Here is a 27984-nt window from a genome sequence, read left to right as displayed (position 1 = left end):
AACGATTTCTCTAAATAAATAAAAAACTTTTATTTTATAATTCTAATATTTTATATTATAATTAAAACGAAGGCGAGTATAATAATAATTATTATATTTTATATTATCGAGAAAGAGCTTAAATATAATAAAAATAAATTTATTAAATTTATTTAATAAAAGATAGATATTAAAGCGTAGAGTAAAATTATTTAAAAAAATAATTATAAATATATAGCTATTATAAAAAGCGTTAAATAATCTTTAGAGATTAATATAAATTAAATTATTTTTTTATCTTTTAAGAATAATATAGCGTTTATAAAGCTTTATTTTAAGATTAATTATAAAATATAACTTATAAATATTATTAAAAGAAGATTTAAAAAAATTTATTTTAATATATATTTTAATTATCTTTTTAACGTTCTAAGTATCTAAATAATTTATATAAATATATTATATATATAAAGTCTTTTTATAAATTTAAAACTCTTATTAATTAGAGAGCTTTATAAATTTAATAAAAGACTTATTATAAATAAAAATTTCTTTATTAATAATAATTAAGATTAAAGAGATATTCTTTTAAGTATTAAGCGTATAAAAGCGACTTTAAATATATTTAAAGAAAAACTATTATTTTCTTATAAAAAGATCGTCGAGAATAAAAGAAAGCGAGTACTATTACTTCTTTAATTATCTCTCGAAAATAAAAATAAAATTATATTTAGATATATATTAAATATTATTAAAAGTTTAAATACGCTTAATACTCTTTATTTTATATTTAAAATTAATATTATTAAAGTTAAAAGCTATATAACTATCGCTAATAAGTTTATTAATAAAATAAAGTTTTTAGAATTTAAAGAAGATCTTAAAAATTAAGAAATTATAAATAATATATTAAATATATATATAATTATAAAACTAGAGAAAAAATATTATTACTATAATAAAAAATATAATAATAAAAACTCTATTTAAGAAATCAATTTTAAAAAATTTATAAATTTTATTATTTAAGATTTAGAAATTAGCGATAAATATAATAATAATATAAATAATAAAATAGCGCGCTATTATAAATTAGATAATTATAATAATTATTTTAATATTAAAAGATTAATTCTTCTCTTTTTTAAACTTTTCGAATTTAGATTCGATATTAATATTATTATCTTCTCGATTATCTCTTTTATCTTAATCGCTATAACTATTATAATCTCTATTTTTAAAAATTTAAAATTCTTCGCGAATACGCTTATACTTTAATTATTTAAGATACTTTTTAATAAAATAAAAATTCTTATTATAAATAATATAATACTTATAAATTTATATTTAGATATAAGAGTTATTAGAATTAATATTATTTTAAATATAATATATTAAAGTAAACGTTATAGAAATAAAGATATAAATATTTATTTTAATATAAATAACTATTATATAAGTATTAAAGAACTTAATAAAAATAGTAGAATTAGAGATAATATTAAGCTATTATATTTTAGCGTAAGTTAGTATAAATTTAAAAGACTTATTTTTATTATAAAAATTGTGATTTTAATTATAAGTCTTATAATATTAAGTATATTAACTATCTAGATCTTTATAAAAATAATAAATCTTTTAATTCTTATTAATAATAAAGAGATATTTTTTAAATAAGCTATTAATTTTATATAATAAATTAATAAACTAATTAATATAGATTTATAATTTATTTTTATAGATAATAAGAATAAGAGACTTTAATCTCTAAATAGTAAAGCTAAAGATATCTAATTCGCGAAGTTTATATTTTTTTAATTTTTTTTAAATAACTATAGCGTTAATATAGCTTTTAATAAAATTATATAAATTATTCTTATAGCGAGTTTTTATTATAATATAGAGTTTATAATATACTTTAATTTATATTATAATATCTATATTAATAATAATTTTAAAAATATCTCTTATAAATTATTAATTAATTATTACTCTTATAATAATCGCTAAATAAAAAATTAATTAAATAATATTAATTTTAATACAGTGCTAAAGATCTAATAGTACGAAGAAATTCTATATATTTCGCTTTTATTTATAATAATTAAAAGTATTTTTAAATATAAAAATTTAATAAAGTTAATTTAAATTAGTTAAAAGTTTAATATTAATATATTTAAATATAATACTATTTATAAAGAATTAATTTAATTTTTAGAGCTTAATAGAGAAAAGCTTTAATAAAAATTTAAATTTAAAAATAAAATTTATAATATAGTAAGGCTTAATAAAATAAATAAGATAAACGATATTAATAAAACTAACTTCGCTTTAAATTTAAAGAGCTCTTTATTTAAAATTAGCTCTAATAATAATTTAAAAATAAATTAACTTAATATAATAATAAAATTAATATAAAAAATTAAAGTATACTCGCTATTAATACTATTCGTATTTAAAATATTTATAATTATTTAAAGTATATAAAGAAAATTTCGCTAAGCTTTAAAATTAGCTTAATATAATTTAAAGCGTTATTTAAAAAGAGATCTTACATTATAATCTATAATATAATTAATAATATTTTAAAAAGATAGATTTTAATTTATAGATATTAAAGGGAAATATAGTATAAATATATAAAATCTTTATAAAAAATCGTTACTCTTTATACTTAAGAGGGAATTTAATTAAATTTTATCTTTTATATTATTATCGCGATTATCTTAATTATCTTTTATTATATTTATAATATAATATCTTTTATTAATTAATACTTCTATCGAAGAAATTAATTAAGATTAAATACGAGATTATTAATAATTTCGCTTTACTCTCTTATTAGAATTAATTAAAGCTTCTTTATAAAATCGTTTTTTTATAAATATAGAGAGTAATTATTCTTTAATCGCTATAATAAAAAGTAATTTTTCTTTATATATTAATATATTAATACGCGAGATATAGATTATTTTCTTTTTTAACGTTATATTATTACCTTAAATTAAATTTTAACCTTTATTATAAAAATTATATAATAAAATATTAGAGATTAACTACTTATTATTAATTTTTAATATAGCGAAATATAAGAATAAGAATATATTATCTCTTATCTTTAGCGTATTTTATTTAATATAGAAAAACTAATAATATTTTAATAATTATAGTAATTATATAATAAAAAAGTATAAATATATAATACTTTATTACGGCGTATAATAGTTTTAATATTATATAATTAAATATAATATATCTTAACTCGCTTTAAATTATCTTATATAAAAAATAATAAGAAAGTTTATACGTTAAATTATTAATATAATATATTAATACGAGTAAAGGCCTATGAATTAAATTCATAATCATTTTTTTGATCGGGGCTGTCGAGTAAATTTTGGTGAGCGATCTTTGGTGAGCGATATCTGAATTCCTTACCTTTAAATATCTATAAGACTAAATTTAGTAATTCTTTTTTTATCTAAAAGCCCACATTATATTCTATAATTTAAACAAAAAATTTTAAAATTTTAATAGAAAACAAAAAAGTTATTCTAAAATCAAATAATGTGTACCTGTTTTTTTAATCAAGGCTGTCCGGCTGTCGAGCGAACTCTGGTGAGCGATATTTGAATTCCTTACGCTTTAATAATTATAAGACCAAATTTCAAGATTCTTAAAAATTCGGAAAGCGCAGACTGCGCTCCAAAATTTAGAATTTAAAATCTCAAAAAGTTAATAGAAAACAAAAAGTTTTTCTATATGTTAATAATGTACACCTATTTTTACCTATTTTTTTGATGGTTGCGGACGCTAATTTGTTTACCCGCGGTGTCTAACCAAAAAGCGTAGACCTAACGAATTGATGATTGGCTGCACATACAAATTCAAGGTTTTCTAGTTCAGCCCTATCTTATTCTATTATATATACTAATATTAATAATTTCGATATAGCCCCTCTTACTTACTACTCTTATTCTTTTAATTAAAAGCGTATTTAGCGTATATTATCTAATTAGAATAATTATCTTAAAATAGAAAATACTTATATTACGAAGATTAATAAAAGAGATCCTCCGCGATTATAATTATTATTATTTAATAAGTATTAATATAATAAATATATTAAAAGTAGCTATAGTTATAATAGATAATAGATAAATTATAAAATAATTAAAATAGTTATTAGATAAAGTTTAGACCTATAATCTATTAAAATATAAGATAGAATACTTAGTTATATTAACTAGAGAGTTCTATAGAAGAAAAGAGTAATTAGATATAAATATATTAAGATATATTACGTAATTATATTACGTAATTGCTAAGACGCTAAGAGTCATATAATTCGAATTCTAATAAATACACGTTATAATAAATCTATAAGCGTTTTAAGATCTCGCGGCGAAGGCTTTTTTTATTAATCTTTATAAAATATAGAGTTTTTAAGATTATAAACTAGCTGATAAGTAGATTAAATCTATTAAATAGATTATACTATATTTTATTCTAATATATCTATAACTTACTCTTAATAAAGACCTTTAATTCGATTCTTATAATCGAAAAAATCGCGAATAATTATTCTCTCTTAGTTACGCGAGACGTAATATAAAATATTAAAGATAAGAAGATTATCGATAATACGATATATAATACTCTTTTTAACGTCTTCGATAGAAATAATAAAAGCGATAATATAGATATTAAATAGTAGAGAAAACGATATTCTAAGATCTTCGAGATCTTCTATACGTTAGTGAGAGACTCGAAAAAAGAAATATTAAGTATTCTATATATACGAGTAATTTCAGCCTCAACTTAACGATATAGATAATTGTAAAAACGATAATATAATAGATATATCTATAGTACAATTTTAAGTGAGGGGGATACTAGTTCGAATGCTAATTTTCTAATTTTCTAATAATTAAGAATAGAGGATTTTAGACTAGAAGTTTTTAAGCTATATATATATTATCTTTATTATCTTACGCTAAGAATTTACTTTTAAGTCTTTAAATTATAATTTTCGAGATTTTAATATCTCTTAGAATAACGATATATCTTAATTTATTAAGATATATTAATATATATATTAAAACTTTTAATTTCTTATAAATAAATAAATAATAATAATTAGAAAAAGATATATATATAAGAGTTATAAAGAATTATATAAAGAATAAATTTTATATATAAAATTTTTTAATTAAATAAATACGTATAAAGTTATTATATATATTCGTAGATTTCGTTATTAGCGTAATTCGATTTTAGTATATCTAGATTAAATTATTAATATAGACCTTCGAGTATATCTAAGCGTACTAAAAGCTAAATTAGCTGAATTACGCTAAATATTGAATAACACTAACGGCGATCTAGAGGCTCGAAAGTATTTTTTTAGCGTAAGACAGTTAAGATAGTGTATGCAGAACTTGAAAACTCCTAGTCTGAAAGTCCCTGAAGAGCAAAACAGTTGCCCTACAATTCACGCTTGCGATTTCCTCTGCTATCACTCCGAGTCACTTTCTTCAGCCTGGACTCTTAATTCATATGCTATGTCGAAACATTCAGCAAGCAATGCATTCACACTGCCTTGCCCTTCGGGTATGTCTGAACCCACTAAGAATTTGCCATCAACGCGCATATTGTCGATCGAATTCAACTACGTGAATTAGCTGCAAAATCAATTTCAAGGTTTCCAACTTGTAGATTCAGAGTTAACCATACCTTCATGCTGTATGGGTAAAGCTCCCTTGCCGAAGAAACGCCACCAGATCGCTTGACCTCTACCAAGCATCGACGAAGTGTCTGCAATTGATTGAAAACAGGCAGAAGCGCCTCGGAGACTGGTTCAGAGGAAATGATGAGACTGTAGATGTACGCATAACTACGACGAAGAAGATAGAGCAGCGTCTGTAGGTGTTAGAACTAAAGGTGTTCGGGTTATAGAAAGCTCAATCGTACCCTTTGTGCATGGAGGTCAGCTTTGTACCCAGTCAAGTCTTCGAAATTCCCATTAATCCGAGATTCGTCGACCCTGTCTAACTGACGCTGGTAGTTATAGAGGTCAGTCTCTCGTAAAGACCAGGCTTGTGTCAGAGACAGTCTTTCAAGCTGGTTGCGGATATCGTATAATTTGTCATATGTCATTTTGAATCGCTCATCTATTTTGCCCTTCCTGACGTGGAAGTTAGCTCTGGATGTTTCGTTCGGTTGCTCAGGAGACGCGCGTACCTGGTGAGCACGATGCCTGACCAAAGAAAGCAACGATCCAGAAGCTCGGCTACGATAGCCTGGCCGGCTGGCGCAGTACTATCTTCGGCGAGGAACTTGCCATCGACCATAGTACCTCGAATCTCTTTCAGTTGTTCTCGGAAACCCTCAACTTCTGCTGCTGGGAACTAAACTGACGGTCAACTAGTTCCAATCGATATCTAGGAGGAAGAACCAAACCTTTTGGCGAGTGTTGGCCGCGGAGATCGAGCGTAAAATAGAGACCAATCTTTCGTGAACAGGTGTGAGTGCAGGCGACAGATCAGCCAAGGAAGCTTGCAAATCAGCCAGGATGTTTCGACAGGTATTGAGACGGTTGTCGAGCAAAGTCAGAAGGTGCGGCGAATAAGTCTCTTTGCCTCGCTGCAAAGTATCTTGCATTTTGTTTAAAGTATGACTGGCAGAGTCGAGATCCTTAGCAGAAAAGAATGCAGCTTCTTTGAGATGATCCAGAAGACGCTATTTGAAGTAAGCGCAAGAACAGGACGTTCTGTCCCGTGAAGGCAAACCCTAATGGTCGATGTCATGGAGTATCTGGGATTGGTGGTAGGGGTCAGTTTTCGATAATTCGAATCGGATGTGGGCAAGCTTACACGGCCGGAGCTTCATTGTTGCGTCCTACGGTCAAAAAAAAGAGAGATATTAATTGAAAGCAATCCTCTAATACGTTGTCGACTGTTCGTACAAATTGTGAGCCCGGCATTCCGAGTTGCTAGACGGAGTCTACCAAGAGTAAGAACAGACCTCTGTTTTGTTCCAGAGGCTTGCCGTGCTCCTCACGTACAGTATTGAGCGCATGGACCTGCTCAATCACTTGGTCGTAGAGAGAAATGACATCGTAAGACTTGATGTACGTCGACTTGTCTTGCTTCAGCAACGATAGCTCATCTCGAAGGTGGAGCACACGATCAAGTATGGGTTGTTCTTTCGGGTCGAGAGGAGCGTGGACTGCGGGGGAGTCTGTCATGTTGGAGTAAGTCTATTCGTCATGGAGCATTGCTGCTGCAAGACGTGATTGAAAATGGAGTACGTCAGAACTGAGGAGGATGAGGTACATTTCAGATATTCGCAACACATTCAAGGAAGTAAAAGTGACCCAAACGTTAGTGGGAGGAGCCCCTCATACTTAGGGCCAACAGCAGAGCGCCAAGGCGCTAAGATAACACCGATACGTAAGCGAAGACGACTCACACTGAAATCTATTAGGTGACTGGCTAACTCTTTTACTACATACATACCTCGAAAATCAATCGCCCACATCCATCCACGAATACCCATCTCGCAATGTCTCACTCGGAGCTTGCAGCCTCATATGCCGCTCTCATTCTCGCCGATGACGACCTTGACATTACTGTAGGGGCCGACAGCTGTTGCGGTGTTGGAAGACGCTGACTCAAATTAAGGCCGACAAACTCTATACTCTTATCAAAGCCGCCAGTGTCGAGGATGTCGAACCGATATGGACCACCCTCTTTGCAAAGGTGCACATACTCCATTCGGACGTTGGGCATATCATGTAGTGAAGATAAGGACTGACACGTGGTACAGGCACTCGAGGGAAAGAACGTCAAAGATATGCTGCTGAACGTTGGATCAGGGGGAGGAGCTGCCGCCGCGCCTGCTGGTGCTGCAAGCGGTGGAGGAGCTGCACCGGATGCGCCTGCAGAGGAAGAGAAGAAGGCAGAGAAAGAAGAGGAGAAGGAGGAATCGGACGAGGATATGGGCTTTGGCCTGTTCGACTGAGCCACGTTCTCCTTTCGGGCTTTCTTTTTCGGGGGATCATGTCCTTGCCGAGCCATGATCCAATGATGCATAGGTAGCGTAGTCAATGATCATGTGATCAGGATTTCTCGTAATCAAGATGGAAGTGAGTGCACGATCCATACGCGCGCTGCCAGAAAAAAATTGCGTGGATTAATAACCCTTGCATGTTGACGACACAAACATGGTCGATTAGTTTTCTTGGTCTTTCACCGATGAGTGCACCATTCCTGGCAGCCTTCCTGTCCTATCATGTCTACAAATTCCTGTCGTCTTTAAAAATTTCGACCTTGACACTTTCTGTAAAGCTCATCTGTTCGGAGAATGGTATCCTGTGGGTATCTACTCTAATTTTGCCTCGCATCAAACAAATAGTTTGTCAAGTTCGCATACACCTGTTCAATGCAGTCATTAGAGGAGTAACAACCGATCAGTTGACTAGTAATCATCTCCTCGACTTATGACCTCCTTGACTGTAGGTCGCATTAGTATGGTCTGAAACATGTTAGGAACCATTCCAAACAGCAAACCCCATTGAAGCGGCTCACATGTTCGAACTGAGCGGTATATGACCCTTTGATATCGCATAGAGGTGGATATGCTTCCACAATACCGCTCGATACGAGATTGTTCAACTGACATAAATTAGCATTCTTCAGCCGCTTAGCGGGACCATCAGGACAATTACTCCGAGCAAATACTTGTCATGGCCAAGGCGATCAAGATACCTCCGGCAGAAGGGCAGTGTCCCAAAGTTCTTCGTTATTGTATTTAGCAGACTCCGAGCGGACGAGACTCGAAGAGCAACGTTTGGCGCGTCGGCTCTTTTGGCGTAATGCGACGTTTCCATCTGCGTCAAGTGAGTCTTGAGGCAATGCCTTCGGATGAGCACCTTACATCGTCTCGTACATAGCCCTTCCCCGTGCTTCCAAAAGTCTCAATAGCAAAGATCTCGCCTTCTTCCATCTTCGTCTGATCGTTGCTTTTCACAATCGGTACGCTTTTGCCCCCATGAATGCTGTACTGAACGATGTCGTGACCGTTAAGATTTCGGATACTCTTGACCGGTAACGACTGACCCTTGATTTCAACCTCGTAACTCTCCATCGCCTCTTGGATCGCGGCGCCGATATCGCCAACGCGTACATCAATACCCGCTTCCTTGAAAAAGTCAACGCCAGTCCTTTCGATTGACGCCTGATTAATTAACTCACTCTGATGCCTGTGTTTGTGGCATCTTTGACAGCCGCCAGCAGGTTGTCGTAGACCGGGTTGAACGTCATGGTAAATGCACTGTCCACAATCCTGCCGTTAATGTGGGCTCCGAAATCTACTTTCATCACGTCGTCTTGTTGTAGAATGGTCTTATTGCCCGCGTTTGGAGTGTAGTGGGCTGCACAATGGTTGATGCTCAGGCCAGTGGGGAAACCCATTCCACCCTTAATATTGTCCCCTTCTTCCAAGCCCTGATGTCCAGTCAATGCTCGGACACTATCCTCAATTCCTTCAGCAATTTCGGTCAGGCTCTGGCCAGGCTTGATATTCTTTTGTGCCCATTGTCGGACTTGTCGATGAACCTCCGCTCCTTGCCGGTATTCGTTCAGAAAGTCATTATTCATTTGGTCCAGATGTCTTTTCTCTTCGTTGGTTGTCCGATAGCTGTTTTCATTTCGATATTCGGCAATTTCTCCTTTGGGATACTGGCCGTTTGGAAACAAATTCCCGACAGGGACTCTTGGAGGCATAGTCTGCGTTTTGCTACCACTGGCCGCTCCCTTTTTCTTCTTAGGCTTCCTCTTTTTCTTCTTCTTTGCAGCTGCGCCCTCTTAGCCACTTGTCTCAACAGAATCCTGGAGCAAGTTTACCTCCGAGAGCTCCTGCCTCGACGTTCCTACCATCTTCATCTCTGTCTTCGTCCGAGTCGTCATTCTCAGCTTTTGCAGAGGCCGGACTGATATGACCGTTCGAAATACTGTCTTTTGTTTCAGATTGGTTTACTAGATATATATGAGCTAAAGCGCCAACAAGTTTTTGATATGCATGTGCTTTCACGGTTAATATTATGGATCCCATCTGCTATTTGTGCGGCCATCTTGAGTAGTATTAGGCGCGATAAGGCGTCGTCGTCGTCATATCTCTGATTTGGAAAGAGCTTTGAATGTGGGGGCGGCTGAGCACTGGTGGCGCTTGATCGCGCTTCTTCCAGCATATTATGTCATCGATCGAGGTTATTTCACAACAATGGAACGATTCGTTGGCATCATGGGCGACACATTGAGCAATTCAGTCAGAACAGTACGCCTCTCAGCATGAGGCATGCCACTAAGTCGGTCTCTCCTCCCCACAGCTTTTCTGCTCCCTCGATTAGCCTTGCCTCGCACTGCGCTGTTCCACACAACGTCAGCATGGAGAAGCGAATCAGCAAGCTACTACAAGACATTGGGCATTGATCCAAGTGCCTCTGCGGGAGATATCAAAACGTATGCAATGAAGTATGTGGCTTTTTATCGGGCGCTCACACAACGCAGGCAGTTCTACTCTCTGTCCAAGACCCACCATCCAGATCATAATGCCAACGACCCACAAGCCTCGGAGCGATTCGTCAAAATATCAGAGGCTTACGCTGTCCTTGGTAGCCCGCAGAAGCGAGAGCGCTACGATCGAGATATACAAGATGCTCAGGAGTCATCTCGGTCCCACGCACACCGGGGCTCTCATTCGAGTTCTTCGACTCCTTTTGGATCCAGACCCGGAAGCGGACTAAGTCGAAGACGGACTCAGTTCAAGGGACCACCACCAAGCTTCTATCGGAGTGGAGGATGGGGGGCACAGGGTAGTAAGAGGCATGCGCAGGCCGAGGGCTCAGGATCTGCTGGTACCGGTGATCCCAGTGGCGGGGGATTTGGACCGGGTCGAGGACAGGCCGGTTTCAATGACGTTCCTCATTTCAACCGGGAAGGACATCATCATACTCAGGAACAGCAGGATCAACGACGGCGTAAGCGTATGGAGGAGGAAAGCGTAGGATTTGCGGAAGGAGGCAGTGTCCTGTTTCAATTTCTGTTGATCACAGCAGTGGTCACGTTTGCCTTTTCAATACCTGCACTATTTGACAGAAGCAGAGACGGCGCAAAAAGGACGAGCGTTGAAAAATGATGCCCCCTCAATATCTAATTTCTCCCTGCATTACAACTCATACGGTATACCCCGTCCCTCGTGTTCGTGAATTTCCTTTGAAGGTCAAGAGTTGCTTTTGTCATGCCGCTTCTACCGCTATCATGAAACAAATGATGTCGCCTGAGCTGATGTATTGACAGTGTGCACTGATTTGAAGTCGCTACATAGAAGAGCAGTTGTCTAATTACAGTCACGTGAGAATCGAAAAAGCACTAGTTTTAACCCAGGTCAAACATTCTCACCTTAACCCTCGAACTCGAAGCTCGTGCCGACCTGTTGCTTGTCAATTGATGTTGCGCTTCGGTCGACGATCTGGAAGCGTTACCTTGTGCGCAGCTTCGTTTAAGTTTTGAGTATCGAGAGACAACCCGAGGCCCACAGTGACACCAGGTCGGAGTTTGACATTGTACGCGAAAGCGGCAATGCCTCGATCATTGATCTTGGCCTAGTTTGCGAGCTAAGCTTAGTCGTGTCAAAGTGAAAGTGGTTTGAGTGGCTCATACCTTGGCAAAGGACGTAGGGTCGAGACGGTATTTGCCTGCCACTTCCATGCCAACGTTGTTGCTGCCCTTCGAGTCCCATGTTGCTTTGGCGCCTGCCTCGGCTTGCGAATTGACCTTGTGATAGTACGAGGCCGCGAAGACACTCAAGCTACTCGTCGCAGTGATAGCGGCGCTGTACTCTGCCGCTGTGTAGCCAACGGCCAATGAATACTTGGTGATCGCAGCTTTCTGGACATCATAGCCTGCCTCCCCACCAACCAAGAAACCGTCACGCCCCAAGACAGCGTCCACGTTTGCAACAGGACCCTTGAGGACGTCGAAGAAGGCGCGGGCATTGAAGTTGGGTTGTTTGTAGTAGAGGTTGAGCTTTGCGCCAAATTTTTGTGAGCTTGGAACAAAGTCTGTGAGAGCTTCGGCCTTCAGCCCTTTGGCGAAGTTGTTGTCAAGCTCCAGCTTTGTACTAAGAACGTTTGCGGTTGTCCATGTTTGAGTAAGAGACAAGCCTGCACGTTGATAAAGAATCAGCAACGCTGCACTCCCGGGGCAAAGGACGATAGTGTGGTTGAGACTAGAAGGAGTATGGAGATGGGCCGTGGTGGTAAAGCGAAGCAAACTGAAAATCATACCCGTAGGCGGATCCGCGTATTTGGCTTCAACCTAATGTAGCCAGCAAGTCAGTATCATTGGCGCTTCAGAATCCGGTTTTCATTGTAGTCGAAGCTGGAGGCTCACGGAAGCACTTGTAGGACCCTCGTGAGTAGATGTGCCCTTGACGTTGAAGCTCACTCCATTGGGAGCTTTGGACTTAACATCGATTTTGGCTTGAAAACATCATAAGCTTCACATGTCCCATCGGAACATTTGAGAGGCTGCAATTACCAGCTGCAATGTGGTAGAAGTCCTTGTTCACGAGCTGTAGATGCATCAGCTATTCATTCTACGTAAACCGCAAGGGTTACTCGCATCATTTGAGGTCTTGGAAATGTCGGAGAAGGCTGGAGGAACAGACATTCTGACGGATGATAAGGACTTGGAAAATATAGCACTCAATGCCCTTGAAGGTTTGACGATTGGTGATGCAGCAGGGAGGCACGTTGGATGAAAATAAGTGAGCGCGAGCTAAGGAGTGAAGGAGTGAAGTAGCCTGAGCGGGAGCGGTTAGGGTTGCTTTGCTTATTAGCGTCTGTCCAACCACGCTTCAGCTTCATTGCACCTACTTGGCCGTCGAGCTATCATACTCTCGATTCTCACCTCTACGAATCCCTATATGGAATGCTCTTTTGTGGTCTAATGATCTCGTGTTTAACTCTGACTTCGATTCGACTTGATACGCTTCACTGATATCATCTTACCAGACGTGCGACAAGCATGAGACTCATGCATAAGTACTGTATCGACCGATTTTTGTATGCTGGACGCTTTTCCTCCTAGAATGCTCGCTTCTCGGGAATCTATTAAACATCGGTCTATTCAGGTCTAGAGTCTATTGCTTAATCCGCATAGCAAGGCAAAAACCCTCATATGCTCTAGGCATCGAGGGAATAGCGCAAAGAAAAAATGACAGACGCTCTATTTCTGTCCTTCGTACTTGGCAAGGTGCGTGGCGATCGCCCTGTCAAAGTCAGAAATAAGTTCTTTTTAGGTCAAGAGACATCTCACCGTCCGCTTGGATCTGTCTGCTTCGACCACGTAGGTGTCCAACGCATGACCGTTGATGCACACTGAGGCGGAAAGAGCTCATCAAACATGAGACGATACCAGTACGCTTCCTTGCTATCTGGGACATCATCTCCCCATTCGGCTTTGGGCTGCTTCATCTGCTCGTCCGTCACGTGGATCTCGGCGTTGTCTTTCAGGGCATCTATCCACCCATAACCTACACCATCGCTGAATTGCTCCTTTTGGCGCCATAGGATGTTGCCCGGAAGATATGGCTTTGTATGCGGCTCGTCGGTTGTATCAAAGGCCTTACGTAGGATATATTTTTCTATCCGATCCTTCGTAATCAATTTCTCTGCTGGATCAATGTCCATTGCATTTTCCACAAACTAAATTAGTTAGGACGCTTTTTTTTTAGCTGTGAGTGCAAGACTAACCTCCTTGTCGAGGAATGGCACGCGGGCTTCAACTCCCCAAGCTGCCGTCGACTTGTTCGCTCGCAAGCAATCAGAAAGATGGAGATTCTTAATGCGGCGAACGGTCTCTGCATGGAAGGATTCTTTGTCTGGAGCTGCATGAAAGTAGAGATAGCCCCCAAAAATCTCATCACTACCTTCCCCACTCAGCACCATTTTTACTCCCATGGCTTTGATCTTACGGCTGAGAAGGAACATTGGAGTCGAGGCTCTAACGGTAGTAACGTCGTAGGTCTCGAGATGGAAGATGACGTCTGAGATTGCATCTAAGCCATCCTCAATGGTGAAGTTGAAACTATGATGCTTGGTTCCGAGGAATTTTGCGACCTCCAAAGCAGCTTTAGTATCAGGCGAATTAGGCAGCCCAATCGAAAAGGAATGAAGCTGAGGAAGCCACGTCACGGTCGATAATTCATCGTCATCGTCAATTCCTACAAGCTCTTCACTAGGTTGCTGCTCGTGGTCGCTGTATCCATTCAATTTCCCCACTGATGCTGACCGGAGTCTGAGCGTCTCTCTTTGGGCTATCGACGCTACTAGGCTTGAGTCCAACCCACCGGAGAGCAACACACCGTATGGTACTTCAGCCATCAGCCGTTTGCGAACAGATTTTTCTAGAGAAGTGCGTATCAACTTGTAATCTATCGGAGTTGAAGGTACGTTCAGCGGGTCCCACCAACGAGGTTGGAAATATCGAGTCATTGTATCGGTCTTGGAATCGTATATATGGCCTGGGGGAAACGATTTGATCTTGTCGCAGACCGGATGCAAGCACTTCAGCTCTGATGCGAAATAAACTGCGCCAGGAGTTTTGCTTGACCATCCCTGGTAAAAGCTGGTAATTCCTATGGGATCTCTTGCGGCCACTGTGCGATCTCCTTCCTTGTCATAAAGAACCCAGGAGAACATGCCATCTAGGTACTTTGGCGCATCAAGTCCATGTTCCATATACTATAGACGGTCAGAAATTTCTCGGAGCGAGTGATGTCCAGTTCATACCAACGGTATGATGACTTCGCAGTCCGAGTGGGTCTTAAAGTTGTAGGGGCGCTTCAGCTGCTTGCGCAAGACCCTATGGTTGTAGATCTCACCATTGACAGCCAGAGATAATGAGCCATCATCACTGACTAGAGGCTGGGCTCCAGTATCTGCGTACGCTTAGCAGGAACGGTCAAAGACTTCATTGGCAATTCTTCTCACCAACGCCAACAATACTCAGTCTTTCGTGGGCCAAGACTACCACAATTTAGCTTCGTCGCATTGAATAGCCAGTTACGGGCGTCTGACTTGTGTTATTCGCAATGAAGTTACCACCTAACCACAATCAGCCCTTTCGTCTTTTGTGAGTCTATTCGACTTGCTGACTCCAATCGGGACCACGATGGCGAGCGCTGTTGTGGGTTTGGTTAGAATTTCCTCAAGATATTGGAATTTCAATTTTTTACGCTTTGGCCATCCGCAGAGCGGTGGGCTTGAACTTTTGCACATCAGGATGGCTTACAAGCCCACAAAGTCAGCAAGCCCACGAAGCGAATCTAGGAATTGCAAGCAGACACGTGCCGATTGGGGTTACAACACTTACCAGTGACAGGCAAAAATCCCACACATCTTCTTCAAGAGCTTCAAGAGCTTCAAGAAATGACGAGTAAAGTAAAAGTGTCGAGAGAAGATGAGGAGCTCACGAAAAAGAACAATAGGGATGAATTGTTGCGATTTCCCGAAGAAAATGCGTGCGCTTCAAAATCAAATTACATTACTTTGCATGCATAATCTCACTAGCGGAGATAAGGCCGATAAGAAAGCATCTAAACCTTAGATACTTCAAATGACGCTGGCTCGGCTGGAGCACCAGGAACATGAGAAGATCGTTTGGGTCGAAAATAAATGCCATCGAATTGATGGGTCCTTAAGAACCCATTTCAGATACACAGGTTTGCATGCTTGCAGGAAAAGACCCGCTCTCAGCACGGCTCTAGATAATAGAGTAATGGCGCCAAAAGCTCGCCTTTGCATGCCATGGGCATGTATAATGCGCCTTTGATGCAGTCATCTCCTCCCTGCGCCAAAGTAATCCAGATATCGCCCTCTAATCATCCGTTGTGTTTGCCATGAGGCCGCAAGTGCCCTCTCATGGTGCTGGATTATCTTTCACAATGGCTTTGACCTTCTTCTCGTAAGCCTGGCGATCTCTCTTGAACAAGTTGTAGGCATCGGCTTGCGCCGGCGAGTCGGGGTTTGGGTCGTTGAGCAGATCTTGGATGCCGAGGAGGATCTGTTTGATGGTGATGGCTGGCTTCCACCCCTCTTCTTCGTTCAAAATTGACAGGCAAACAGTACCAGAGGGATAGACGTTGGGGTGGAAAAGCGGGGGAACGAATTTGCCTGCACCCTTGTCAGTTCGCTTTGCCCCAGGGCTCAGTTTTGAATTCGTACACTTTGGAGGCTTTGTAGGATACTCTAGAAACTAGGTCAGCGCCATATGCGTGGGACAAATCACGCCCTAACTCACCATCCGGGAAAAGCACATCTAGTTTGAAAAGGCCACCTTCCCAGAGCGTCTTGTCTTTGCCGGGCACTCCGCATTCCCACTTCTTCAAGTCCAGAACTCCTTGAGTAGTTCGAACAGGCTTTGCGAAAAATCCGAATGGGTGATCACGACGCCATTGCTTTCTGCTTCTCGTTAACCCTATGTCTGAGCTGTCATGTGGATGCGCCAGGCTTGCCTCTCCTCCTGAAGGCGATTCTGACACAAGGACATTTTTGTACCTGTAATTGTGTTCGCCGATGTGGGTAGTTCAAAGATCGTCGAAGAGCTAGGAGGTCGATGGTCATGTGCTCGGTAGTAAGGTATGAGATGTGGATGATGTGTTAGTTGAATTGGGGAGTCTGTGAAGAGCTGAGTGGAGTGAGACTGAAACAATCAGACAAAGTGATACCCGTAGGCGCAAGAGGACTTGCCCAGGGTGTCTGTGTGAAGTCGAAAGGTAAGGAGCAATTTGAGTAGGAAGAAGAACAGTCGGCAGGTTTTGGGCGTCCCCGCAGTGCCTGTCGATCAACGGCCCCACTGACTGCAAGTGCTGTGATCAAGTCCGAGACACGCTTCACTCAAATTCATTTAATCACGCTTTTCCTACGATACTTATTCACAACACATGTTTCGGGACTACCAAACCTCAAGGAGTTGAAAGGGGTGGGTTTACGATGGAAGAGGAGGAGCGCCAGATGAGCGCAAAGCAGGCTGCTGATACTTCTGGCAAAGCACCCTTAATACATGATGATGTGCCTGATCCAGAAGAGGATGATTTGGACGATCTAGATGGCATGGTTTGAGCTCTTCCCAGTAATTCCGGCGCTCATTAATTAATGTACTAGACATGCTCGATGAATTTTCAAATACCAGCGTCAGTAAACCCCAAGATGTCTCACGAAAACTTGAGCCTGCGCCGGTGCCAGCTCTTCAAGAGTCAGATAAGTCGGATGCAGCTGCGGATGAGTTCAGCAAGCAACTGCGAGACCAAATGGCTGCACTCATGGGCAATGTAGATGAGTCACCGGAAATGAAGACAGAGATTGAAGCCATGATGCGGGAATTGGGTGTTGCAGCAGATCCTGGCACGCCTTCGGAATTAAAGGACGAAATCAATGGGAAAGTGTCGTTATCGAATACAGAGGAACCTTTCCAGGAGACTATTCGAAAGACCATGGAGCGAATGCAAGCTTCAGGAGACCAAGCCACAGCTGCTGCAAAGACCGAGGACTCCGATGACATGCTCTCACGAATGCTGAAGGAGATGCAAGACGGCGGCCTAGAAGGTGTAGGAGATGACGAAGGGTTCAACAAAATGCTTCTTGGTATGATGGAGCAGTTGACAAACAAGGAAATACTGTACGAGCCGATGAAAGAGTTACACAATAAATTCCCACGCTGGATGTCCGACAATAGGAGCAGCACAAGTGCAGACGATTTGCGAAGATATGACGTGCAGCAAAGACTTGTAGGAGAAATTGTGGAGAGATTTGAACAGACAAGTTACTCTGACTCCCATAAGGCGGATAGAGAATTCATTGTGGAACGAATGCAACAGGTACAGGCCCTATCCCAGTACATCAATGTGACTGGAGCTAATCGAGCTGAATTAGATGCAAGCGGCTGGAAGTCCCCCAGCTGATCTCGTGGGCGACATGAATGCTGCACAAGATGCTTTAGGTGACATAGACTCCGGGTGTGCTCAGCAATGACCTATTAGTTGTGGTCCCTGGGGCACAGGAAATGTAATTAGCCAGGCATCCTGGCCCACAATTGGGCCCAGCCTTGAGCATAACTCCTGCACCGAGGGCAATTTTGAGATATTTGTCAAGCCGTATTACACGACTTCGGTTGCTCTTACCCCAAAGAAATGTCCATCTCCTGGTGCTGTTCTGGGACGCCAACTCCAACTGTGTCAGTGCTCCTCTCCGCCGATCCCTGTCTCGACATGACCTCTTTGAATAACTGATCGTATTCTTCCTCGTCACTGCCGTAATCGGACATTGTCTTCTGTTGATGGTGGTCTTCCTGATCTGCGATGTCTTGAATTGATAATATAAGCGCCTCGAACGCTTGATTCTCCTGTGAAAAAATTCGATCAACCATCTTCACTTCTGCGCGGCAGAGTGTTAGCTGAAATACATATGAACGCAGTAAGCACTTTTACCCTCCGTGGAATCCGACTCCGCTTCCCGCTCGTCGTCATCGAGAGCTTGAGGGGTCTCTGGTGCCGAGCGTTCTTGGTTGAGTTCCCACTCTCGCTGCTTCGAAAGGAAGTCCTTTCTCAAGATCTGTTACAGTATCAGCCTAAATGCGTCATGGAGATGTCTCAAGCACAACGATCGCGCACCTGTTCGCTGCGGAAACCCCACTTCTTGTCATCGCTGACCTGACGGACTTTCTTCAAGAAGACCTGTCGCCTCCGATCTTGTTCTTCGGTAGGTTTGCGTTGCAGTAGAGGATATTGTGCAGCGCGTTTGTATGAGTACTCCGACGTGTCACTGCTTGTCCCACCTGCGGACGTCATCTGATGGTAAAAGCGCGGGCAAGCATTAGGATTAAGTGGCGCCAAAGGAGATGGTTTTCGGATTAAGAACTCCGGATTGTAGTGCGGACAGATTTGAAACATTTTGGGCTATCTCAAGGTTTTGCTCTAAGTATCAGAGGAAGTTGAGGAAGGAAGACTGCGTGTAGTACTAGTAGAGTAAACCGCGTAAGGGTTCCACGCGTGTGCTAGCGTGTTCTGACCCAAGAGTACCTATCTTTTTTTAATATTTATATTAATAAAATCCTTATTATTTACTTATATATTACTTTATAATACAATTTCTTCATTTTTACAGGTAAAATCGTTTTGACAAACTGAAAGGAACGATTTAGTGTAATATCGTCCAGTCCCGTAGCTCTTATACGTACTTTTTATTTAATAAAAAATATAACTATATCACAATTAAATATTTACTTTATAATTTATTTTTAACAAAATAAATCTTAAAATAAATATTAAAATAAACAAAATAATCTATAAAAAATATTTATAAATTAAATTAAATTAAATATACACATAAATTTACATATCAAATATTCAATTACTAATTTAAATTCTATAACTTAATAATTATATATAATTATAATAATAACTATAAAATATCTCAAAATATAAATTATCTTAACATCTACCAGGTAAATTAAATACGTAGAAGAGGAGGTAAATGCCGTCATCTACGGTATTACTCGAGCAAAGCGAATGATCTCAGGAAAAGGGTCCCAATTAGCCATTTAGGCAATAAGTATGGTCCGATATTTTGACTGGAATTAATAAATGTAGCTGATGATATCGACAAAGGGAATTCGTTAATGATTTCCGACGCCAATATATGCTACAGACTCCCAACAATGCCGCTGATCATTGGTGGCTAAAATGCTGACTTCATAACATCGGTTGACTCTCGATCACTAAAAGTTGGAAGCCGTATTGACTGGTCCGGGGTTGTGGTATTGATCCAGAGTAGATCGCTGTAGCCATTGGTCAGACATCTCCACGTGAATTATGCTGCAAGCGTGACTTACGAAGGGACTGTGACCTCTGACACTGCTGTTCTTCTCCTGCCCTGCCTGTGGGTCCATCAGATCGTTATCAGCACCGTGTGACCGTCGATTTTTGCCCCAAACGCGCCAAACAACGATCGCCAGGCCTCCCAGCAAGATTGCGCCTCCGACACCGCCAACAACACCGCCAACCACAGATTTACTCCTCGACGATAGGCCCGAGCTGCCCGATCCACTGTTGCTTTGGGCAATTCCAGGAGCTCCTGAGGATGTGGTTGAGGCCAAAGCCGCAGCTATTACTTGATTAGATGTAGAAGTAATGCTTAAAGTCACGCTTCCGCTTGTTGAGATAATTGTAATCACAATCTTGCGTGTCACGCTGCCAGTTGGAGTTGTGCTCGAGGACGTGGTGTAGGAAGACCCATCTTTGGATGTAAAGGACGTCAATTCTGTCGAAAGCCTCGATTGTGTTTGAGTAGTTGAGGTTGTTGGATTTGTCTTAGCCGCACCTTGGAGCGAGGTGGTAGTTGCAGCGTCAGAGGACGTGCTCGTTGTCGAGTCGGTGGTCTGGGGACCCACAGATTGAGGAACTGATATAGACGAAGAGCTGGATGAGGAGCTGGGAGAGGCCACCGGAGAGAACGTTGTTGTCGTCGTATTATTATCCTGGCGATACTGGAGAGGGTTCTCGATATCTGATGCCAAAGAAAGGCTGATAGAGAGAATGAAGAGGGCGAATACACTTAGATAAAACATATTGAAATACTCAAAGTGAAAAAGGTGCACGAGCGAAATACGTGCTTGATTCTAGAGACACAGTGCACGTGTTGAATCATGAAGCAATAATGACAGACAGTTTAGACAAGACTCGTCGGTGAGAAAGCATCCGATGTTAAAAAGGATTGAGGCAATACAAGAATAGAATTGAACAAACTTACTAAGCCCTGCGGCGCTAGGTGGGCGCTAGGCGCTCAAACACTTTCTCTTTGCGTACGCGGTACCTGCATACTCCTGCATGATATCTCTAATTTGTTGATTTCTTTGTGCTGCTCATCTTGTCTCGACACATACTTGAACAAGAACCCTGTGCGCGTGCTTTGCCGGAGGGTTGCCACCTAGTTTTCCCTTTTCATAAGCGCCGTGAAGGTAGTAATCAGGCCAACGCCTGGGTATTCTATGGACAATGCTTGATACCCATGAAATCCTTTCTGGGATCTCAGGATCGGTATCCTTGGCCTGCTGGCTCTTTGTACTTGTCCCACAATTACTTGAGAATTACATGTCCAAGTCGGCAGACGCTATTTCCCTGGCATTTTTAATTGTTTGGTTTGTCATCTTTTCCAAGCAGTCTCTTCCTGATTCGTATTGTATTCAAATTTGGCGAGAATTATCCCAGAAGTAGAACACTCCTAAGACCTGTTCCACGACTCGATTTGCATTACAATATGCTGACTCCGAAATCATTTCAGGTTCATCGGTGATCTTGCAAATCTGCTCGGAGCAACCCTAGCCCATCTAGTGCCCACTGTAATCGTATGACTTTGTCTGTCTCATTTTCATTCAACGAAGACAACGATTTCTTAAGTCGCAAGACACGCTCCGGCAGTGGTATCTTATTTCCCCTTCGATACCGCTTTCAAAATTTGTCTTCTAATTCATCGTGAATTCTAATGGAGAACGCTGACTCTGACATGTTTGATAGGCTTTGGCTCTATATTTCTGTATTGCTGACGCAGTCTTGATCATCCAAATTTTATACTACGATTACGTTAACTCTCGCAAGAAAGGCGTTCAATCCACCCGAGTAGACATAGAAGACAGACCAGACCAGCCGTTGCTTAGCCGGAGACCGAGTGATATCGGTCTACTAGGCTCGAGGCGTCGCTCCTCTGTGTCTCAAAAACGAGATGAGGCAGCAGCGCTTTCAGTCATTCCAGAAGACGCTGGTCATGCCCGTTCTTGGCTGAAGAATTCTCTGAGTGTGTTCGCGGTGTGTGCTCTTGGCACCGTGGGTTTTTATGTTGCTTTCACAACTGGGTTTTGGAAACCTACCATAGAGGATCCCGAGAATACCACCCATGACAGCGTGCCTGCACAGATCTTAGGCTACCTATCAGCGGTACGATTGTCCTTATTCTCCGTGGCTTCTACACATGTTCTCTGCTGATATGGATAGCTACTGTACCTCGGGTAAGTTCCTTACAAGCACTAACATTTTATCCAAAATGTCTATCCGCAATGCTAATCCTGCGCAGTGCGAGAATTCCACAAATCATAAAGAATTCTCGCGAAAAATCCTGCGAAGGTGGCCATATCCTTCGCATGTTTTTCAAGAGTCTCATCTTGGCTAATAACCATTGCAGGACTCTCGATCCTTTTCTTTGTCTTATCTCTGTTGGGCAATCTATCGTAAGTCATAGTCGTCTCTCAACACTACGTCTCGCATTATGTGTATCGTCGGGCATGACATGACATGGAATGCTCTATTGCTCGTGACATTGTTCAAGAAGCGCCATCAACGAAGATTGCTGACTTAGATCCTTTAGTTATGGTGGCGGCGTATGTTTGATGAAGCCACTATCCTTTGGGTTCATGCTTATGGTGTTAGATACTTTTCCATTCGCTTGAAAAGGAGTATCTCCTTACGAACATGCCTTGGCTCATTGGATCTTTGGGCAAGTAGAGTGCACTCATCAAACAAAGGGACACAACCTGACCTATTTCAGGAACGATTGCAGAGGACGTCATAATCTTCGTACGTATATTCGGAGTCCGTGTTTCCTCTTTCGGACCAGATACTGCGTCTTGAGAGTCTGTACTTTCGAAGCAAGCTTTCAGCCTCGATGAACCCCCTCCAATAGGCAGTACTGACTGCGAATTTCGAATCAGATCCAATTCCACATATACGGAAACAAAGAGGCGCAAAGGCATTCGGCTATAGAAGAGTAGGCACATTGAGGCAACCCATTGTATGTGCTTCATTGTGTATATATGAAACATTGAAGTCAGACCAGTTTCCGGCCTTAGATTGCGAGTCAACAAGGTCCTTATTGCCGTTTAGACCATACCAAATTATAAGTCTCGGTCGTCGATCCAGTTTTCGAGCTTAAAAGTGAGGATCCCCGTTTTGACCGAGGACTCTTGATCATAGAACATGGGCGTGATAAGTGAGCATATTATCACCATATCTACTTTAGCCGTATTCTGGATGAAAGCCGAAACGCACTAGTCTGTAAATCTTCCTGTACTACCTTAGCCTATCTTACCGAAGGTAGGCTAGACCAGACCAATGTTCACGAAGTAAGAAAGGTAGTCTTGACATGCTAACAGTCAAGTGAACCTGCGTCAACCATATTTCCTAAGATTATGCCTTCTACATTGACGACCACAGTGCAGGCTTCCTCACGGCTTGACCTCCCCAAGCAAGCAGCAGCAAGCTATGATGGCGACCGATTCTTTTGGTCATATACAGAGGAACCACATAGGACACGGAGACAAGCAATCATTAAAGCACATCCAGGAGTACCAATTTCAATTCGAGCGTTCCTGGCTGCTACCCCGGCTAATGCTTCAGTTTACAGGTAATCAAGCTCTGCGGGCCAGAACCTCTGACTAAATACTTCGTGCTCGCCGTCGTCGCATTGCAAATCACATGTGCTGTATACCTGCGTAACACCCCAGTCCTTTCTCTGAAATATGTCCTCGCAGTCTACGTCATTGGTGCAACAGCAAATCAAAACCTCTTCCTAGCCATCCATGAAATCTCTCATAACCTGGCTTTCAAAGCCCCCTTGGCAAACAGATTGTTTGCTGTCTTTGCGAACCTTCCCATCGGAGTCCCTTATAGTGCGGCTTTCAGAGTAAGTAACTCAATTAATGTCAGGCCGCTCGATTGCAAAGCTGACAGGATGATAGCCCTATCATCTAACTCACCACAAATCCCTAGGCGTCGATGGCCTGGACACCGACCTACCTACATCCCTAGAGGCCTTCTTCCTTGACTCCGTTCTGGGGAAGGCCTTTTTTTGCACCTTCCAAATTCTCTTCTACGCATTACGTCCGATGATGGTCTACCACTTACCATTGACCCGGATCCACCTCTTCAACATCGTCGCTCAATTATCCTTCGATTACCTTCTCTTGCGGTACGCAGGTGGCCGAGCCTTGGCATACTTGATCATGAGCTCTTTTTTGGCCGGCTCGTTGCATCCTTGTGCAGGCCATTTCATCGCCGAGCATTATGTGTTCGACCCACAACCTAAAAGCGCAAAAGAAGCCAACGACCTCGTGCCTGTTCCAGAGACCTTCTCGTATTACGGACCATTGAACATGCTTACCTACAACGTGGGTTTGCACAACGAGCACCACGATTTCCCAGCGATACCCTGGACACGTTTGCCGGCATTGCACGAGATGGCCAAGGACTATTATGCGGGACTGCCGCATCACAAAAGTTGGACATGGGTGATTTGGCACTTCATTTGGGACAAGGAGGTGGGCTTGTGGTGCAGGGTAAAGAGGAATGAAGGGGGCAGGAAGGTTGGCGGCTGGAGAGAAGACGAGTTGGGATCTAATGAGCGGAAGGGAGCTGGAATCCCAGGGGTCAAATGACCTACGAAGCTTTGGATCAGCATGCAGGAATAGCGACATGAAATGATCATGACCATTATTAGCTTCAAGCATGGACTTCTGACTGGGACCATTGCTACATTCTCGAGTTACAGGTTGACATGATGTATTGGATAGCAAAGCCGACTAATCCCTTCCAAACCATCCTTTGCCTTTGCTTGCCTTGACTGAACTTGCCGCGCACTCAATCCTGTCCTGGCTCACCATCTGTAAGACCTTCGCTTCTTCATGACGCGTCATGTAGCAATATCTGATGAAGAACTCCAGAACAAAACAAGTCCGGTTCTGAGCTTCCGCACATTCGGCTCGCATAGCGCACAGACAGGAATCCCCAACAAAACCGCTCTATCGGACATCTGCGCCATCGCTGTTCAGACTCTTACCCACTAGAAAAGGAAATAAGCTAAAAGGAAGCTCAACAAGCACAGAGCCGCAACGATCTGTACAGGCACGCCATCTGCTGGTTGCTGTTGAACTCCCATACCGGTCGTGCCGGTCGCGATACGCTCTCGAGAGTCTTGGTTTACCGCATCCGTCTTCCTCTGCCTTAGACCTTGCTCTTCGGACTGTTGTGTCATCCTCGCAATAGTAGCTTTCGCTTGAGCAAGTTGCGCTCGCACGTCATCGCCAGACATGGGTACTGCGTTGGCCACGCTGGAAGCCGCAGCGCCAACAGTAGATTGCGCTGACGCTGCTGCATTGCTGGCAGACTCGGTCATGGTCTTGCTGTCGTTGAACGAATGCGAGTCAGCAGCATTTGCAGAGCGGGTGCCTGGGGTGACGGCTTCCGGAGCTGGAGAGCCATATGAAGGAGCTGGGGAACCGTAGGCTGGGGGTGCTTCGTTGCCGAGATGCTGAGGTGTAATCAGTGTTTGCGAAAAGGGGTGTGAACGGGTTCGACTCCTTACTATTCCATTGACATTGTTGTGCTGTGGGGTAGACGCCGTGCCATCAGCGGGCAAGAAGACTACACGAATCTTCCTCTCCTCAATGGAACCCTTTGAAATCTTCTCCACATTCTGCCACTGTTGGGTTCTCAGCAAATGTCCTTGCACGGTATAGAAGATCCTGACTAACAATGGCTGTCACACTGCCCAAGTCTCTCTCTGGCGTGATTGCGACAGACTGGACCAAGAATTTGTCGCGGCATCTAGCATCAGGTGGAGGATCTTCTCTCATCGCCTGGAGGAGAACTGCATTTATTCAGAAGCCGAATTCCTTATGGTCTTTTCCGTTGATGTCGCTTACCTTGCACCTCAACCTCGCTGCCGACTTCAATGCGTCCTGAATTGGGCCGAACACAATACCTGGCCGCTCCTCAGTAAACTTACCAACACGGTCCGGTATCAATGCTTACTGTTTAGGAGCTGTAGTTTTAACCTGCGATATGTTCCAATCAGTCCATGCCGCTGTGGCACAAGCCAGACACGATAGAAGAGCTTGCCTTGAACGCTATCGGATCCTTGCTCGGATTGCTGAGGCGTAGAAGCTGCGTAACTTCATGTGTGAAAGGACCTGAACCAATTTGATTAGCTACAGGGGCAGATCTGCGATACCGAGAACGTACGGCGAAAACCAAGCTCGGGGGGATCGAGCGTGACCGACATGATAACGACTCGGGGATTTATATCTTTGTGTCGGTCGCTATGCAAGAGTTTGGTGATGTACTTGGATGACGTGGATCGAGATTGATATGACACTCTCCAACAAGCTCTACTTTATGAGATTGATAACAATTCAGCACTTTGGTGAATACTACTGAGTACGGAGTAGTGTAGGCTACATATGATGTTAAGAGGCTGGAGAGACTGGAGAGAGGACCCTGTCTTGGCCAAAGGACTACTCTAGGCGCCGGCTCTCGGCTGACGTTCGCGGTTTCTGGTGCTTCAAAATGTCGAACATGCTTGAGAAATCAACAACACATTTTATTTGACACTGTCCCTATTGTACCAGTCCTTCGAACTGCTTTTAACTACCTACAGCTGAATCCAAGCTTTCCAACAACTTCCCTTCATCCTTAGGCCGGTTACCAAAACAAATGGCATCTACCGATCTTAACACTCTTCTTGAAATGGGCTTCGACCAACCAAGAGCTGAGCTGGCCATGCAGAAGAAAGGCGATTGTAAGTCACCATTCGCAGCTGAAGTGGTCTACGAGATCCCCCGTCGTGATAAGACATTGACATGTCGACCAGTAACAGCAGCAGTGGGGTGGCTCGAAGAGGTGGAAGGGAAGTCGCTCGACGAAATCAAAGCAGCAGACGCCAGGGCCGAGACGGATCCCAACACAGTGCCAGCAGACTTGAAGCCGGGCGAGGAAGCCAAGTCGCTCGTGTGCGGTGATTGTGGCAGAAAGCTTAGAAGCCATGCACAAGCGGAATTCCACGCTACCAAGACCGGCCACGTTGACTTTTCCGAATCCACCGAGGAAATCGCGCCTCTCACCGAGGAGGAGAAAAAGGCAAAGCTTGAAGAGCTGAGAAGGAAACTTGCCGAGAAACGGTCTGGCACATCGGAGCAGGATCAATTGGACAAGAAGAAGAATGAGGTAAGACCCTGCTGGAACCTGCAATGCCTAAGCAAGCTGACTCTGGGTCATAGGAGATCCGTCGGAAGAGCACCAAAGAGACACAAGATATTAAGGAAGATCTGAAGAAGAAGGAGCAGCTCAAGGATGCTGCCGCGAAGCGCAAGGAGAAGCAAGATGAGATAGCCGCCAAGGAGAGAATCAAAGCGAAAATTGCAGCAGACAAAGAAGAGCGACGATTGAGGACAGAGAAGGAAAAAGCGGAACGTGAGGGACGAGCGCCACCAGCAGCCCCGAAAGCCGCCGCCCCCTTCCCTACAACTTCCGGCCCTGTAGCATCGAAGCCTGCATCAGCATACACCGAAACACGCCTACGGTTACAGCTCCCGACGGGCAACATTCAAAAAGCCTTCCCTGTCGACACCACTCTCTTCGAAGTCGCCTCAGCTGTAACGCAAGACTCGGGTCTTGAAGTTGGAAGCTTCGTTCAAAATTTTCCAAAGAAAGTGTTCGACGCAGTAGATTTCGGAGCCTCTTTGAAAGAGCTCGGATTGGTACCGAGTGCTTCGTTGATTGTCAAGTGACGTCTCGTTGTCTCGTCAACGGGTCTCACGAATCATGATAAACGCATATGAAAGGGTGGAGCATAGGGATTATGGCTATCATTGCAAGGCGTCTGGGACATCCTATGGCGACTAGGGTTGAGCCATGAAGGAAAACCCAGTAGTGGTTCCTGCTTTCTTTCAAGATTTACATATTCATGGCCATCAGGCCATTGTTATTCGATAATCGATGCATAGAAAGCAGTCCAAATATATTCTGTGGACAATGATCTTCGTTGGTATTGTCGACTTTTGCAGCACTCCTACCTACCTGCCTACCTGCTCTTGTGCAAGTTTTCATTTTTTTCATGGC

General features: G+C 42.0%; 14 protein-coding genes across 14 annotated transcripts; 6 read left to right on the top strand and 8 right to left on the bottom strand.

Moving 5' to 3' along the window:
* Positions 1-5497: 5497 nt before the first annotated feature.
* Positions 5498-7228, bottom strand: HO173_003844 (uncharacterized protein; the record flags this gene model as incomplete). The annotated part of the gene is made up of 8 exons (XM_037305769.1): positions 5498-5650; positions 5716-5901; positions 5953-6166; positions 6223-6389; positions 6442-6720; positions 6771-6795; positions 6855-6936; positions 7006-7228. 8 exons carry the CDS (start codon positions 7226-7228, stop codon positions 5498-5500), a joined length of 1329 nt encoding a protein of 442 aa, XP_037167524.1.
* Positions 7229-7545: 317 nt separating this feature from the next.
* Positions 7546-8004, top strand: HO173_003843 (uncharacterized protein; the record flags this gene model as incomplete). The annotated part of the gene is made up of 3 exons (XM_037305768.1): positions 7546-7614; positions 7665-7742; positions 7810-8004. The coding sequence occupies 3 exons, from the start codon at positions 7546-7548 to the stop codon at positions 8002-8004; spliced, it is 342 nt and encodes a 113-aa protein (XP_037167523.1).
* A 456-nt stretch (positions 8005-8460) lies between these two features.
* Positions 8461-10231, bottom strand: HO173_003842 (uncharacterized protein; the record flags this gene model as incomplete). The annotated part of the gene is made up of 7 exons (XM_037305767.1): positions 8461-8517; positions 8571-8657; positions 8711-8872; positions 8920-9183; positions 9237-9838; positions 9888-10019; positions 10075-10231. 7 exons carry the CDS (start codon positions 10229-10231, stop codon positions 8461-8463), a joined length of 1461 nt encoding a protein of 486 aa, XP_037167522.1.
* Positions 10232-10338: 107 nt separating this feature from the next.
* Positions 10339-11178, top strand: HO173_003841 (uncharacterized protein; the record flags this gene model as incomplete). The annotated part of the gene is made up of 2 exons (XM_037305766.1): positions 10339-10502; positions 10551-11178. 2 exons carry the CDS (start codon positions 10339-10341, stop codon positions 11176-11178), a joined length of 792 nt encoding a protein of 263 aa, XP_037167521.1.
* Positions 11179-11482: 304 nt separating this feature from the next.
* On the bottom strand, positions 11483-12627 carry HO173_003840 (uncharacterized protein; the record flags this gene model as incomplete). The annotated part of the gene is made up of 5 exons (XM_037305765.1): positions 11483-11644; positions 11703-12205; positions 12329-12359; positions 12435-12523; positions 12582-12627. The coding sequence occupies 5 exons, from the start codon at positions 12625-12627 to the stop codon at positions 11483-11485; spliced, it is 831 nt and encodes a 276-aa protein (XP_037167520.1).
* Positions 12628-13271: 644 nt separating this feature from the next.
* Positions 13272-15445, bottom strand: HO173_003839 (uncharacterized protein; the record flags this gene model as incomplete). Its single annotated transcript, XM_037305764.1, has 9 exons — positions 13272-13314; positions 13362-13750; positions 13799-14788; positions 14837-14985; positions 15038-15073; positions 15125-15151; positions 15203-15228; positions 15283-15333; positions 15420-15445. The coding sequence occupies 9 exons, from the start codon at positions 15443-15445 to the stop codon at positions 13272-13274; spliced, it is 1737 nt and encodes a 578-aa protein (XP_037167519.1).
* A 520-nt stretch (positions 15446-15965) lies between these two features.
* On the bottom strand, positions 15966-16595 carry HO173_003838 (uncharacterized protein; the record flags this gene model as incomplete). The annotated part of the gene is made up of 4 exons (XM_037305763.1): positions 15966-16219; positions 16271-16294; positions 16347-16507; positions 16561-16595. The coding sequence occupies 4 exons, from the start codon at positions 16593-16595 to the stop codon at positions 15966-15968; spliced, it is 474 nt and encodes a 157-aa protein (XP_037167518.1).
* Positions 16596-17211: 616 nt separating this feature from the next.
* Positions 17212-18076, top strand: HO173_003837 (uncharacterized protein; the record flags this gene model as incomplete). Its single annotated transcript, XM_037305762.1, has 2 exons — positions 17212-17922; positions 17978-18076. The coding sequence occupies 2 exons, from the start codon at positions 17212-17214 to the stop codon at positions 18074-18076; spliced, it is 810 nt and encodes a 269-aa protein (XP_037167517.1).
* A 145-nt stretch (positions 18077-18221) lies between these two features.
* On the bottom strand, positions 18222-18993 carry HO173_003836 (uncharacterized protein; the record flags this gene model as incomplete). Its single annotated transcript, XM_037305761.1, has 3 exons — positions 18222-18478; positions 18532-18655; positions 18715-18993. The coding sequence occupies 3 exons, from the start codon at positions 18991-18993 to the stop codon at positions 18222-18224; spliced, it is 660 nt and encodes a 219-aa protein (XP_037167516.1).
* An 827-nt stretch (positions 18994-19820) lies between these two features.
* HO173_003835 (uncharacterized protein) lies at positions 19821-20669 on the bottom strand (the record flags this gene model as incomplete). The annotated part of the gene is made up of 2 exons (XM_037305760.1): positions 19821-19880; positions 19935-20669. 2 exons carry the CDS (start codon positions 20667-20669, stop codon positions 19821-19823), a joined length of 795 nt encoding a protein of 264 aa, XP_037167515.1.
* A 523-nt stretch (positions 20670-21192) lies between these two features.
* HO173_003834 (uncharacterized protein) lies at positions 21193-22862 on the top strand (the record flags this gene model as incomplete). The annotated part of the gene is made up of 10 exons (XM_037305759.1): positions 21193-21239; positions 21383-21446; positions 21616-22032; positions 22090-22103; positions 22169-22218; positions 22277-22322; positions 22460-22472; positions 22522-22588; positions 22640-22668; positions 22803-22862. The coding sequence occupies 10 exons, from the start codon at positions 21193-21195 to the stop codon at positions 22860-22862; spliced, it is 807 nt and encodes a 268-aa protein (XP_037167514.1).
* A 340-nt stretch (positions 22863-23202) lies between these two features.
* HO173_003833 (uncharacterized protein) lies at positions 23203-24524 on the top strand (the record flags this gene model as incomplete). The annotated part of the gene is made up of 4 exons (XM_037305758.1): positions 23203-23213; positions 23249-23435; positions 23495-23773; positions 23829-24524. The coding sequence occupies 4 exons, from the start codon at positions 23203-23205 to the stop codon at positions 24522-24524; spliced, it is 1173 nt and encodes a 390-aa protein (XP_037167513.1).
* A 404-nt stretch (positions 24525-24928) lies between these two features.
* HO173_003832 (uncharacterized protein) lies at positions 24929-26149 on the bottom strand (the record flags this gene model as incomplete). The annotated part of the gene is made up of 7 exons (XM_037305757.1): positions 24929-25396; positions 25451-25567; positions 25620-25735; positions 25791-25849; positions 25900-25922; positions 25987-26057; positions 26110-26149. The coding sequence occupies 7 exons, from the start codon at positions 26147-26149 to the stop codon at positions 24929-24931; spliced, it is 894 nt and encodes a 297-aa protein (XP_037167512.1).
* Positions 26150-26580: 431 nt separating this feature from the next.
* On the top strand, positions 26581-27653 carry HO173_003831 (uncharacterized protein; the record flags this gene model as incomplete). Its single annotated transcript, XM_037305756.1, has 3 exons — positions 26581-26665; positions 26738-27090; positions 27144-27653. 3 exons carry the CDS (start codon positions 26581-26583, stop codon positions 27651-27653), a joined length of 948 nt encoding a protein of 315 aa, XP_037167511.1.
* Between the last annotated feature and the right edge of the window lie 331 nt (positions 27654-27984).

This window comes from Letharia columbiana, assembly GCF_014066305.1.
Source record: "Letharia columbiana isolate WasteWater2 chromosome Unknown Sc0000009_s1, whole genome shotgun sequence".
NCBI lineage: Eukaryota > Fungi > Ascomycota > Lecanoromycetes > Lecanorales > Parmeliaceae > Letharia > Letharia columbiana.
This window is presented reverse-complemented; position numbering and strand designations above follow the sequence as displayed.